The sequence below is a fragment of the Semicossyphus pulcher genome, unplaced genomic scaffold (assembly GCF_022749685.1).
Source record: "Semicossyphus pulcher isolate SPU_LCO1_2020_fin unplaced genomic scaffold, fSemPul1.0.p SCAF_25, whole genome shotgun sequence".
In the NCBI taxonomy this organism is placed as follows: Eukaryota; Metazoa; Chordata; class Actinopteri; order Labriformes; family Labridae; genus Semicossyphus; species Semicossyphus pulcher.
Window position 1 is genome coordinate 10,571,723 of NW_027211699.1, and position 12,125 is coordinate 10,583,847.

The following is a 12,125-nucleotide window of genomic DNA, read 5'->3' on the forward strand; positions in this document are numbered from 1 at the left end:
CACAATTTCATAATTCTTGGCATTTTTTGGAATGGACATTGTGAGTCTACAGAATGAAAATAAATTCTTACCGAACACTGTTTGATAATAAACAAACGTATTAACAAGGCGGAGTCTTAAGACCAGGTCTTCCCGGGTCCAGGATTTTGGACATCGTTAAAAATGGTCCTTTCAGAAACTAAAAAAGAACGTAGCTCTTTATGGACTTGACTTGGGTCTGGACTGTCTTGACTGAGAAGTGAATTTTCTTAACTTGGGAACTAATTGTCTTGACTTGGACCTGAACTGTCTTGACTTGGGCCCGGACTGTCTTGACTTGGGCCTGGACTGTCTTGACTTTGGGCCTGAACTGTCTTGACTTGGGACTATGGTGTCTTGACTTGGGGGCTGAGTTGACTTGATTGAGACTAAAGAATTTTCTTGACTTGGGGACTGTCTTGTCCTGACTTGGGACTAAATGGCCTTGACGTTAGACTTCGATGTTCTTGACCTGGGGACTTCATTGTCTTGGCATTAGACTTGGGACTTGAGTTGTCTTGACTTGGGACTGAGTTGTCTTAGACTTGGACTAAATTACTTTCACTTTGGACTTAATCTTCTTGATTTAGGACTCATTTTGCTTGAATCAGGACTGAACAGCCTGGACCTGGCGCTTTATTGTCCTCAATTAGGATTTGACTTGGGACTTGATCTTTTGTTTTGTGTCTTGAAGACTTGGAACCAAGTGTTCCCACAAAGACCTCTTATTATTCAGCTCATCTGACTGAACAGCAGGAAAGTAAAGAGCTGTATCGATACATAAGAGCCAATAAACCTTAGACAAAGCTCATTCAGGTCATGTGATTGTGGCACTGATTGTTTTCCTTTTGAAATTTACTCTTACAATTGAATTTAATCTTTTTGAGGTATATTTCCTGTATCATCTGTCACTGTACAAGTCTTTTCTGCTGGTAAATTATACTCATTGCACATAAAGCTAAGAAAACAACAGATGACAAAAGCGTGATTGTTCAATTAAGAGCATATGGGATTCCATACAATAAGGCATTGCTTCAATGAAAACATCTGGACAAACATTTCACAGTTTTAATTAATGCTTGATTGACTAGCGATTATGACGTCCTTTTTAGTACTGATTGTTTCAGTCAACACGAAACTACGACTCGACCTATACGCTCATCAGCTCAGAGTACCTGATGGTAGATGAGATGGAAGCAGCTGGCCGATCACTACCCGAGCGGGGTGGGCGGGGGAGGGCCATCCTTGTGGATGAGAAAGCGAGGACATGTGTGAATGGAAATTAAGCTAATTAAAACAACCATCAGGCTTCGTTTTCACCTGTGGATTTGCGTCGGAAGCTGCCAGTCGACAGCAGTAAAAGCTTGTTTCATACACAATCATTCTATGCTACAAGCAGTTACAAAAGAAAAAATACTCCCCATATATATATATTACATCCACATATTTTGCCGACATCTGTGGAAATAATATTAATATGGGATTTTTGCCTTATCTAAAATTAAATTATTAATTAGGAATCCATGATAGATTCCAAGTGGGAGAAAAAAACGTAACATAATGCCAGGGCCAGCTTCTCTTCTTTAAATGCTGCTAATATAGCCTATTTACAATCACCTACGTATGCAACAGAAAGAGCCTCTGTTTTCACTAATAAGCTGATATGTTCTGGCCGTTTACCAAAGAAGAAGAGTAAAATTAACAGAACCAAAATGGGAATTCATTAATTGTGCTTTTTAACCCACAAACCACTTCATCATAGAAATGGGACAATTTCAAGAGGCACTACTTGAAGTGCTTACATCAGTCAATGAGAATCTCTAGAGCTATAACAAGGACTGAAAATACAAATAGTAAATATAGTATATTTATATATTTATAAAGTTGATACAATTCCCTTCCAGTCCCATGTCCAGTTTAAAAAATATGTTGTCCACGCTGTCGAATGTTTGCCATAAAGGATCTCTCTTTGTGTCAACACTCAAAGCCCTTATGATGCTCTAAGAGAGATGTGTCTTTGCCGGGGTGGATTCTAGTTTCCCAAAGTATGGATGATACAGGAAGCTTGTGCTAAAAAGCAGGAAGAGTTTTAATGTAGGAGGTTGTTTTATTAGGAAAATGTTGCCTCTGCTTAGGAGACTTGCTGATTTTGGAGATTTCTGTTGACATCCCTGGTGCGTCTCAGGAATCCTTCAGCTGACCTCTCCGCGGTTAAACAGTTACCTCGTTCTTACTGGCAGTGCGGTATGTGTGGTGGTGGCCGGGAATGTACTGTAGGTGGTCCACCGTGTGAGTTCGTCGGGAGGCGAACGCCTGCCTCTTAGACGTAGTCACTTGATGGTTGACCGTCAGCGTGTTGTAGGAGTCGTTAGAGGCACTGGGCTGAGAGTGCATCTTGGTCATCTTGTGGCGGTCCATGACAGGCGTTATAGGCATCAGCATGTCAGCATGAGACATGGCCCGTGCCATCGCCTTCTCCCGGAACTTGTCACGCCTCATCGCAGGGGACAGCAAGGGATCCTGGGAGTGGAGGCGGTCTGCTGACAGTAGCTGCTCATCTGAAAGGTGGCGGCTGCTGCTGTACGCGGCAGCCGCCATGACGCCATACGAGGATAAGCCGTAGTCTCCTCGACGTGGCGTCCTGGGAGGAGACAGGACGTGGTCCTGGGACATGGCCCTCTGGACTCGGCGGGGACGCTGTCGCTGCTGGTGCGGCTGATGCTGCTGATGGTCTGCATTCAGCTTCACCATGTGGGTCGGGCCCCGGCCGCCAAAATCAGGATGATGATGCTTCCTTGTGTAGTACTCATCTACATCCTTATCACCTGAAGAGGAAGAAGACAAAGGCAGTCATAAAGAGACAACAGTATCAAGACTACTGGGCTCAAACAATACCCCCTTGGTTACAATATTGTGTACGATTTGTTGTATAAAATTATTGATTTTGGCAGAAAACTTTGCAATTTTTCATTCTATAAAATTCTTTCAGAAAGTGCTTCCTACTGTAGGTAGTGACTGTCAATGAATACCATTAAAGAACGCTTACGACCCAGGTGCATTCAAAGCAAAACCTTACTCTCAGAATATTTACCTCAGCATACATGTTGGATATTTTTTGCCTCAGTGGGGAAGCAAGACCACAAAATACTTGAAGACTCATGATACAGTAACCAGTATCATAATTCTTGCAAGCCATGCACGAGCATGCAAGAAGCCTGAGGGACATGATGCTTTTGTGAAAGGCCATTGTACAACTCATTTAAAACTTGCATGAAGAAGCGCTCGCTAATCACCTTCCGGTTATAACCACAGGGTTTGGATGGATTGTTCGTTTCCAATCAGATACCCTCTCCCAGACTTGGGTAAAGATCGAGCAATTCAGCAGTGCTGCACTTCAATTCAATCAACTCATTGACATGAACGTTTCAAGGAAAATTATTTTTCCAAACCCTGCCTTGCCTTGGTTGGGACTGTTGTTTAAAGATACTTTGAGACAATGCAATACGTTGCAGAAAATCCACTTTAAGTTCAGACTGACTGCGAAACACAGCAAGAGGTTAATGACACTCACTTAAAAAGAATGTACAACTCTGGAAAGGTATCCCAGGGCAATGATTGCTAGGTAGAAATACGGTGTTCACAATACAAAGTAATCCACCAACAATGTGCGCCTGCATCCACTTTATTGACCGACCCAACGCTGTGCGACAAAAGTTGAGCCTTGGTCAAATTATTTGTGGATGAAGAGTTCTGTACTCGCTCCATTGAGGTGAATTAGAGGGCTACACTATTGACGCTGAGGTAATATTAATGTATTTTTGCTGGCATCAGAATGTGCTTCCTCCCTCTTTCTTTGAGATGAACTCATGAAACAGTCCTTGAATGGAAACACACTGACTAAACACGAGTGGTTAAAAAGCATTAGGGAGGACAATGGCATTACATTAGTCTCCATTATATCTGTCCTACACCTCCCGGCTGCTGTTGAAGGGATGAGGTGATAACAGTAATCAACACAGTAGTTGGAGAGAGTTCTATTCAAACTGTTTTGAATTGTTTTTTGCAAAAAGAAAAAGACTTTCATCGGCCCAGTCGTCCTTTAGCGTTAAGAGGACTCATCAGCATGCCTCACTACCCAACGGTTCATGGGCTGGTCGTGCCTGAGCGGGCAACCAGTCGTTTAATTCCTCTGCCAGAAATCAGGTCGGTCTCTCCGCTGGGTGCACACATGCTCCTAATGGTAAAGTCATTCACAGCTGTATTAACCACAGGCAGCAATCAGCTCTCTGCAGACTTTTATCTACCTGTTTTTGGCAACACTGGCTCACAGGGGGACGCCACCACAGAAGCTCTCTGATTAACTGATGCGGTCAGGGGGTCGTTACCTCTGCAGTAGTTAATTATCGCAGAACAAAGAGGTCGAATGGCCGTTTTAGGACCATACCACGCTTCAGTGAGTCGTGGAGAAGAGGGATGATGGGAATTGGTTGTCTGGATGTTTGGCTCTCTGGGAGCGATGTCATGCCTGGATACAGAAGGTCACCTTATTGTCTCTCCATGAGGGGTTTCATGTCCACTGCTCTGTGCATTCCTAATGAAAGAGTCCAAACTTTGTCCTGTGGTGATGTGCTCCAGCATTTTTCCCTGAAGGGTTGGTTTAGATGTGACATTATGGCAGAAAATGTCAACCGAACTCAACCAGAGGCTACAAGTATCCAGACAATCGACAAGCAGTGGCCCAGAGCTCCATTCATAGGTCAAACTTGATTCTCTGTGAGAGATCTGCGGTGATTATACACTCAAATGTTAATGTGACAGGAGTGTATTATGTCCTGCTGTGATTACTAAAGGCACACACTGTAGGCAAGTATCAGCTGTTATCCAGGGAAGTGACCTGACCCACCATCTCCCCTTATTCTTTAACTGGTCATTATTGTGCAAGACAATCAGACTTTTTTTAAACAGAAACACCGTTTTGATTCACTTTTTTCAAGACAAGTTACTCTCAGTCAAACTCCCAATGCAGCGATGTGTCCTTTGTTTCTTGTTTGCCGGCACAAAACGAACGTACCGGTAAATCAACTGGAAGGACGCGGCATGCCTTTGAAACCAAACTCTTCAGAAGGCAGGCCACTGACTTGTCCCTGCTGCTCTCCACTCAGAGAGTCCAGTGTGGTGGGGGCCAATGACGATTCTAAACTTGAATATTTTAACTGATTAACGTTACATCACGAACATGACGTCGCTTTACATCCAACATTTCCTTCATGTCCCGTTGTGGTCTCTAAACCTAACCAAGTAGTTTTGGTGCACAAGGAGAAGAATTAGGCACCAAACGGTAACCCTAAAGTACAAGTACAGATCAATGTTTGAGCTGAAAGGATGAGTCAACGAGGACCGGGACACGAATGTCTCCTGGGTGAAAAGGTAAGTCACTTTGGACAGTAGGGCCCTGAAGGCTGGGGCTTTCCACTACTCTCCTGCTCGTCCCCGATGTCCACATATCATCCCTTCTTGCTTCCAAAAACCAAAATGGTGACAGCCAAATGGTAGACAACCGACCAATGTGGCTGTTACTTACATACAGTGTAGGTAATCTGTAATCTGTTCTTTCACTAATGGAAGAATGTAAACAAAATGTAAAACTGGAGCCAGATGTGAGTTAGCATTAGCAGCTATTGGCAGCGTATCGATCAGAAGCAGATCAAAAGGAGTCTGACTCATGGGAAATAACATGTACACACTGTACATACTTCAGTGGTAAAGAGAGGCCTACATTTACTTGAGAATTCACCGTCATGTTCTTCTCAATAGAGGGTCTCTCTGCCACCTCAGAGTGGGCGACTACAGCCACACCTCCTCACCTCCTCTTCCAAGAAGTGCCTTTACGACCATTTGATTTAAGACCGGCTTTTTATGAGTGTACACTTGTTAAACTGTTTACACTTGAGGTGTCTGAGATGATTTAAGAGGTGGTAATGCACACGGCTCGATCCCATCTCTTTCGGCGTTGATAAAACGCAGCACTTTACAATTAACATGATTGCGAGAGGCTAAAGGCTCCCAAACGTTGAGCGGAGCTACAAACAGGAAATTGCTAACAACGGCTAATTAAACCCCCGCTCCCCACTCTGCTAGATTAGATTCAATATAAGCAGTAGTATATTTATGTGCGGGCTATTGATCACAGAAGACTGTAATCATATAATGCACTAAAACCCGTAAAAGTGGTGGAACATCAATTATAAAGTGATCTTCAGAGAGGTTTGGAGCGGGAGCGGTGAAATTAAAGGGGAAGGGCAGCAACATTGTTCAATGTTTATTCTTTTCTGAAGGATTAAAGGTGGCGTGTTTGTTCTGGGAGGCGTTTAGATCCATCTCGGGGTAAACGAGGTCAAAGAAAAGATTTGTTTCTCCTTTTGCAGAGCAGCGTCCTCAATCTCTGCCTCGCTGACATCACTGAAGGTTAAACACGACGGAGGAGACGGTCGTTTTAGATTGCAAATAAACCATACTAATTTAATTAAGTCATCATCGTCTCTCCAGATGGTTTGATTAAAAATAAACTAATTGTATTACTTTCGGCTTGTTTCCAAACAATTTCCTCACGCTTGAACCTTCCACTTCTCGTCTTTTCTTCAAGGGACGACTTTGCCTGCTGGTTTGACAAATTCTGCAGGGCCCTCTGTCTCAAACTCGAAAAGCCTCTTTGTTGTTCGGCATGATTCATCTCTGTGGTTTTCTGTGTGTGAACAAGGCTCGGGCGAGATAAGAGCAAAGCCACGAGTTGATAAGGGATTGAAAAGGCAAGGAAGAAGAATGTTGAATGCGCCTGGAGGAGATTGCACCGATGCATGTTTTTCTATCGCACGGCCTCGCCGTGGAAAAGGGGCCAGTGACACATTTAAATGGGTTTCTCACACGGTGTAACTTCTGTTAGGAGTCAAGGACAGAGAACGGGGCTTTAACATGAAGCACAAAGAAATATCTGCTATGCATTGAATTAATTCCTGCAATAAAGCTTTGTAGAGAAAGTGAAGCACACACGCCGCCTCAGAGTGAATGAAATGTTGTCAATAAATGTGTTACACATAATAACTGCAGCATCAAACAGTGCGTTTCCCCTGACGTGTTTGAATCACTCGGCTAACAAACATTCAGCATGATGGCTCACGCAGCGCCACATATCCAGCGTCTGTGTGCTTAAGTGTATTAAAAGCTGTGAGGGGGAAATGTGCCGTTCAGTTTGCTCAATGATTTAAAGGATTTTTTTGTCCCTCTCTGATGATCTCATCGCTGTAACTCACATTTTTAAGCTCATCTAAAAAGCGGTTCATGTCATAAAACTGCAGCATGAAAAATTCATGGGTCTCAAGTGGAGGATCTGAAGTGGAAGTCGTCGACTAAAAACGGTGGATTTTATGAAATACTTTTGTCCTTTAAAAGCTTCTGTTTGAACCGTGTTTGCAGAATCCTCCAGAGCTCTGCAGCAGACTGACACAGAGGACGCACGCATACACAGAGCTCTGCTTTTTAACACTGTTACATGTTTTACGTCCATTTTACTGCAAACCAGGATTCAAGAGAACATCAGGTCTACTGCGACCATCACTTATCCCCAGATTGTTGTATTAGCATGCACGGGGCAGCTTCGGCTCCACCCTGAATGACTGAGCTGCTTTTCTGCTCGTGTAAGTTCTGCTGCCTGTGGCCGCTGGCTTAGCTCGGTTGGTGGAGCAGCGTATACAGCGGCCACAGTCCTCGATGCAGCGACTCGCACCCTCGGCCCTTTGCTGCATGTCATCCCCCGCTCTCTTCTACCTGTAAGTCCGGTCTCTCTTCAGCTGTCCTTTCTAATAAAGGTAAAAAGGTTCTGCTGCTTGTTGCACCAGCTTAATGCAAGTTCTCTCTTGAGTTAGGGGTCAAAAGTCCAAACCACATCATATGTTGGAACTACTGAGATGAACCTGAAGTTCTTGTGTAAAGTCTACACTGTTAAAATATTCTCGTTTCCACTTCCTGTGGCCAAGATTTGTCTGTGAAGGTTCACAGCCATCCAGTTACGGTAATTTGAAGCTTAATCCAAAAGGTGACCGGACTTGGCTACAGTTCTTGAAGCTCGGGGTAGAGGTCTTCACGGGTCCTACAGTTTGTGCCGAACCCAAAGAGACCCGGGAATGTGCGACCTGGAACCGAACGGGACCCATCTATTATTTAAAAGCTGGGATCAGGACCCGTGCAGAACGGAGAAATGTCAGACCCGACCCTGGCCGGGTGAAACAGACCTGATCACAGCTGATTGCGTTCAATAAGTTTCTGGCCTACCGTCATGTAGGCTTCTCCCCTGTGCCTGGCTCTGCATATCATCCATCCTCCACCAAGGACGTTCATAAAACACAGCCAGGTTTTCCGGTAACATAGTCGTGTTGATAAAAACATCAAAGCTAATTGCTAGTTATGCCACTGTCGCGCAGACAGATTACAAACATACTTCTTTATAGTCGTTTTCTTTTAGGTTTTTTTTCACATCAGCGAGGAAGGTCTCCATCTTTACGGCTCGGGCTTGAACTTTTCTCTGAACCTGCAGTCACGTTCTCATCTGAACTTTACATTGTTGCAAGTTAAATTACCAACTTCCACTCGGGTATCACACATACTGCAATGTTGAACGGACCCGGAACCAGGGCTTATATAAGGAGTCCCGAACCGGACCCGGGTCCTTCTGGTGGACCCGTGAAGACCTCTAGTTCGGGGCTCTGTTCAAGAACTTTGACCAAGTCCAGTCACCTTTTGGATTAAGACTGTGTTGTCTTACGCGCTCTTTAATACTCTACTTTAATACACTACTCAGAAAAAAAGAGGCTAACAGCTTAAAATAACTCAAACTGAGCATTAAGATGAACCTATAACAGTAGAGATCCACGGTCACAGCCTGATGTGAAACCAAGTGTTACCTGTTTGACATTAAAGTGCAAACACTTAAAGACACATGCACATTATTTTATTCTTACTGATTACTGTTCGTTAGCTCAGCTGTTGATCTAAGCTGAGCTTGTGTGAGGCACTCAGCGTGCACATCAGGCCCAGGTCAATGTTTAAACTGGTCGTGTGTAACTGTAACTATAATGCAAACATCTTTGTTAAAGATAATCTCAGAAGTTAAATCCATACGAGAAATGTCAGGAGCAGGGGAACATGCGAATCATCCAAAGGAAACAGAGCATGCACTGGTCATGAGGTTGGAGCGGCAGCATCCGCGTCATCATCGAGCTGAAATGTCACAGCAGAGATAATGAACTGTAGCATCGCTGGGATATTAAAACGCCATCTTGTTGGCGTATAGAAGTCATTCAGCTATAAAAAACAGCTCTTAATATGTCATTAAGAGACGTTAGCAACATGACATGGGCTGCAGATGGAGCCAAATTACACGCCAATTAGATGCCAGTCGATGGACCCACTGATGAGTGGATGGGAATGAGTGTGGAGCGCGTCGTCATGCATTTTAAGGAGTTTAACTCCCTAAAAAGGTGAAAAAGTGAGCCGGATATTTGCATGATGAGCCACCAAACATCTGGAGACACTTATCATGATGCATGTCTCTGTGATGGACATTCAGGAGTGAATGTGGAAACCCTTTAATGCACGGGGCACGAGGGTGACGTCATTCCTGGTGGGTTTTTAGGGCATCAGGCAGAACACGGCGATGAAGGACGAATGAAGGACCACCTACTTAATCTGTGGAGGGAGGACGAGTATTTACTTAAGTCAGACTTGAGGGCCAGCTCGTAGGAGGGCGGCAGATGGCTCAGGTTCTGGAAGGATCTGGACAGGGACAGGTCGTAGGGCTCCGTGGCCGAGGTCAGGATGTTGTTCATCCGCTGGGGTCTCTCTACAGGGGGACAGGGGAGGAAGCGGTGCGCTGCGGTCAGAGTACAGGCAGTCAGAAAGATGGTAATACACTGGGAGTCTTTAGTGGGGGAGGGGGAGGGAGGCAGGTGGAGAGGGGGAGGTGGGATGCAGGGAGGAGTGTGGTTGGTGGAGGTTTGAGCTAATACGGCCTGGTCGCTTTTTGAGTTACTTACACTAAAGTTTTTCTCGCCCTTGTTTTATGTCGTACAAACAGCCGATGCTCTGACAGAACAGACAGCTGCACTGTACTTTGTGAGCTCTGTTGGGGGCTGCTAACATCTCTGGGCTTCCCATCAAACCAGCAGCTATCGAGATAACTGATACTGGAGGTCCAGACTTCTGTTTCTGTGCGCTGACAAAGCCCAACTAGTAGTCTTGGTTAACCATTGGCTATTATTGGATCAATAAACGGTTTATTTGTAGTCATACGCCGATAGCTGATTGATCACAGGTTTTGGAGGTTGCATTTTGGCCACTGACTTTAGTCCCTGCCGGCCAAACTAGCGCTCATTATTTACTGTAGTTTCAAGGAGTTGAACTAGCATTAGCTTGTCTAAAATTACTACTAAAACCAAAGAGCCTCCCAGGTCTTTGCTGTACGCACGTCCACCTCAGCTCCAGCTTTCTGTTTCAAACCCGACTCTGTTGGTTCATCTGGTCAGCCTAAACGCCGAAGCCGAACCTTTTTATGCAGGGACATTTCTGCGTGTTTCTCTCGATGCTAAAGTACGATTAAGAGCTGAATATAAACACAGTTTCTTCAACTACTTTTCCCTGAGTAAGGCAGACTAAACTCTGATTTTTGAAGGGAGTCTGGTGACCTTTCCTCAGGTCATTTCAAGGTTATCGCTGACTAGAAGTTGTAGCATCAGTGAAATCTCTGCTCCTTGCCTTCACACACTGATCAAAGTTTAAACTGTAACCGTACACTGTGTCTGAGCAGCTCCACTGACACTTGTTTCATTGTGTAACGCTTCACCAGTCCTGTTTCTGGTATCAGTGATAAGTGTGGCACCGCTAAGGCTCCCCACACCGCGCGGAGCTCCTGTGGCTTCCGTATTTGGGACGCCCAGTCATGGGTCAGGAGGCGCAGCGGGTGGGGAGCGCTGGAATACGGGCAGGGACTGTGGTGTTGGATTTAAAAATAGGACGGGGCGACTACTGCAGCAAGGAGGACAGGGACACAACACGGAGGAACATATGGTGTGGAGGGGAGACAGTCACTGAGTTGGAAAGAGAGTGTCGGCGTGTGTGGGTGTGTGGGGGAGATAGAGCCGGGTGGGTGGAGTGAAGAGGATAAAATAAAGTGTGAAGAAAGGATTTGGAGGTCGGACTAAAGGTCATGGGTTGTAATGCAGCGGCATGAAGTTTTGTGGCTGCAAAAAATACACAAGCGCTTAAAAAAAGAAAGTGAAAGAATGACTCCCAGTGTGCAGGTAAAGATTACTGATCTCTACGTGATATATGTGGAAACATGTGAAGAAAAAATACACATAGACACCATGTGTATGTGTATCACTTACCGTATCTCATTTGTCTGTGGGCTAACAAATCCAAGTGAGAAAGAAAGGATCAATGACAGTCAATGTGCACAGTTTGTTTCAACCCAGGCTGCTCTCATTCAATGGTTCACCTATACCACTGTACCCTCATAACCCCGAGTCACTTCTGATTCTTCTGCATTTTTACAGTCATCGTCCAGCGAGTGGGATGTCAGGTGATGTAGAGGAAAGACCGGCATAGTCTGTTAAGGTTAGAGGTCAATCGAGGGCGAGTCATGGGCCTGAGACATTTCTCAAAGGAAACCAGGATTCGAGTCCCGTGTGAAACAATGGGAAGTTCGATTTCACTTTAAACATAAACTGGACAGAACTTTCCACAGCCTCTTGGCCCCCGTTTCAAACTCCTTCAGATGCAGCTGACAAATGCGTCCCCCTTTTCCCGGGCCATCAGGTGCATCCTTCGTGACCTAAAGTGTCCTGGGATTCATTGCACGCCAATTCAAACGAGATGGTGGACTCTTAAATGGCAGAGGAACACACTTTAATGTAAAAGTTTTTGGTTTTAACTCAGTCGAACAGCTAGAGAGCAAAAAACAAAACAAAAAGGCCTTAAAACTTTGCATTTTCTTTCAAATAATAATAGGTCAATTTACGTGATGTTAGTTAGTTAGTTAGTTAGCTACCTGTTGCTTG

The 12,125-nt window shown here is 44.7% G+C and overlaps 1 protein-coding gene across 4 annotated transcripts in view; it reads right to left on the minus strand.

The window, feature by feature from the left end:
• Positions 1-2,131: 2,131 nt before the first annotated feature.
• The window catches only part of LOC138604408 (protein shisa-6-like), a 74,627-nt gene continuing 64,633 nt past the window's right edge, over positions 2,132-12,125 (minus strand). For 2 of the 4 annotated variants that reach the window (XM_069676335.1, XM_069676334.1), the window contains 3 exons: positions 11,454-11,474; positions 9,782-9,910; positions 2,132-2,843 (listed from right to left, as the gene is read on the minus strand). In XM_069676335.1, coding sequence (XP_069532436.1) covers positions 2,230-2,843; positions 9,782-9,910; positions 11,454-11,474 — 764 coding nt within the window. In that variant the 3' untranslated portion in view covers positions 2,132-2,229. Of the gene's footprint in view, positions 2,844-9,751; positions 9,911-11,453; positions 11,475-12,125 lie in introns of all 4 variants that reach the window. The other 2 variants (XM_069676333.1, XM_069676336.1) reach the window with 2 other exon arrangements.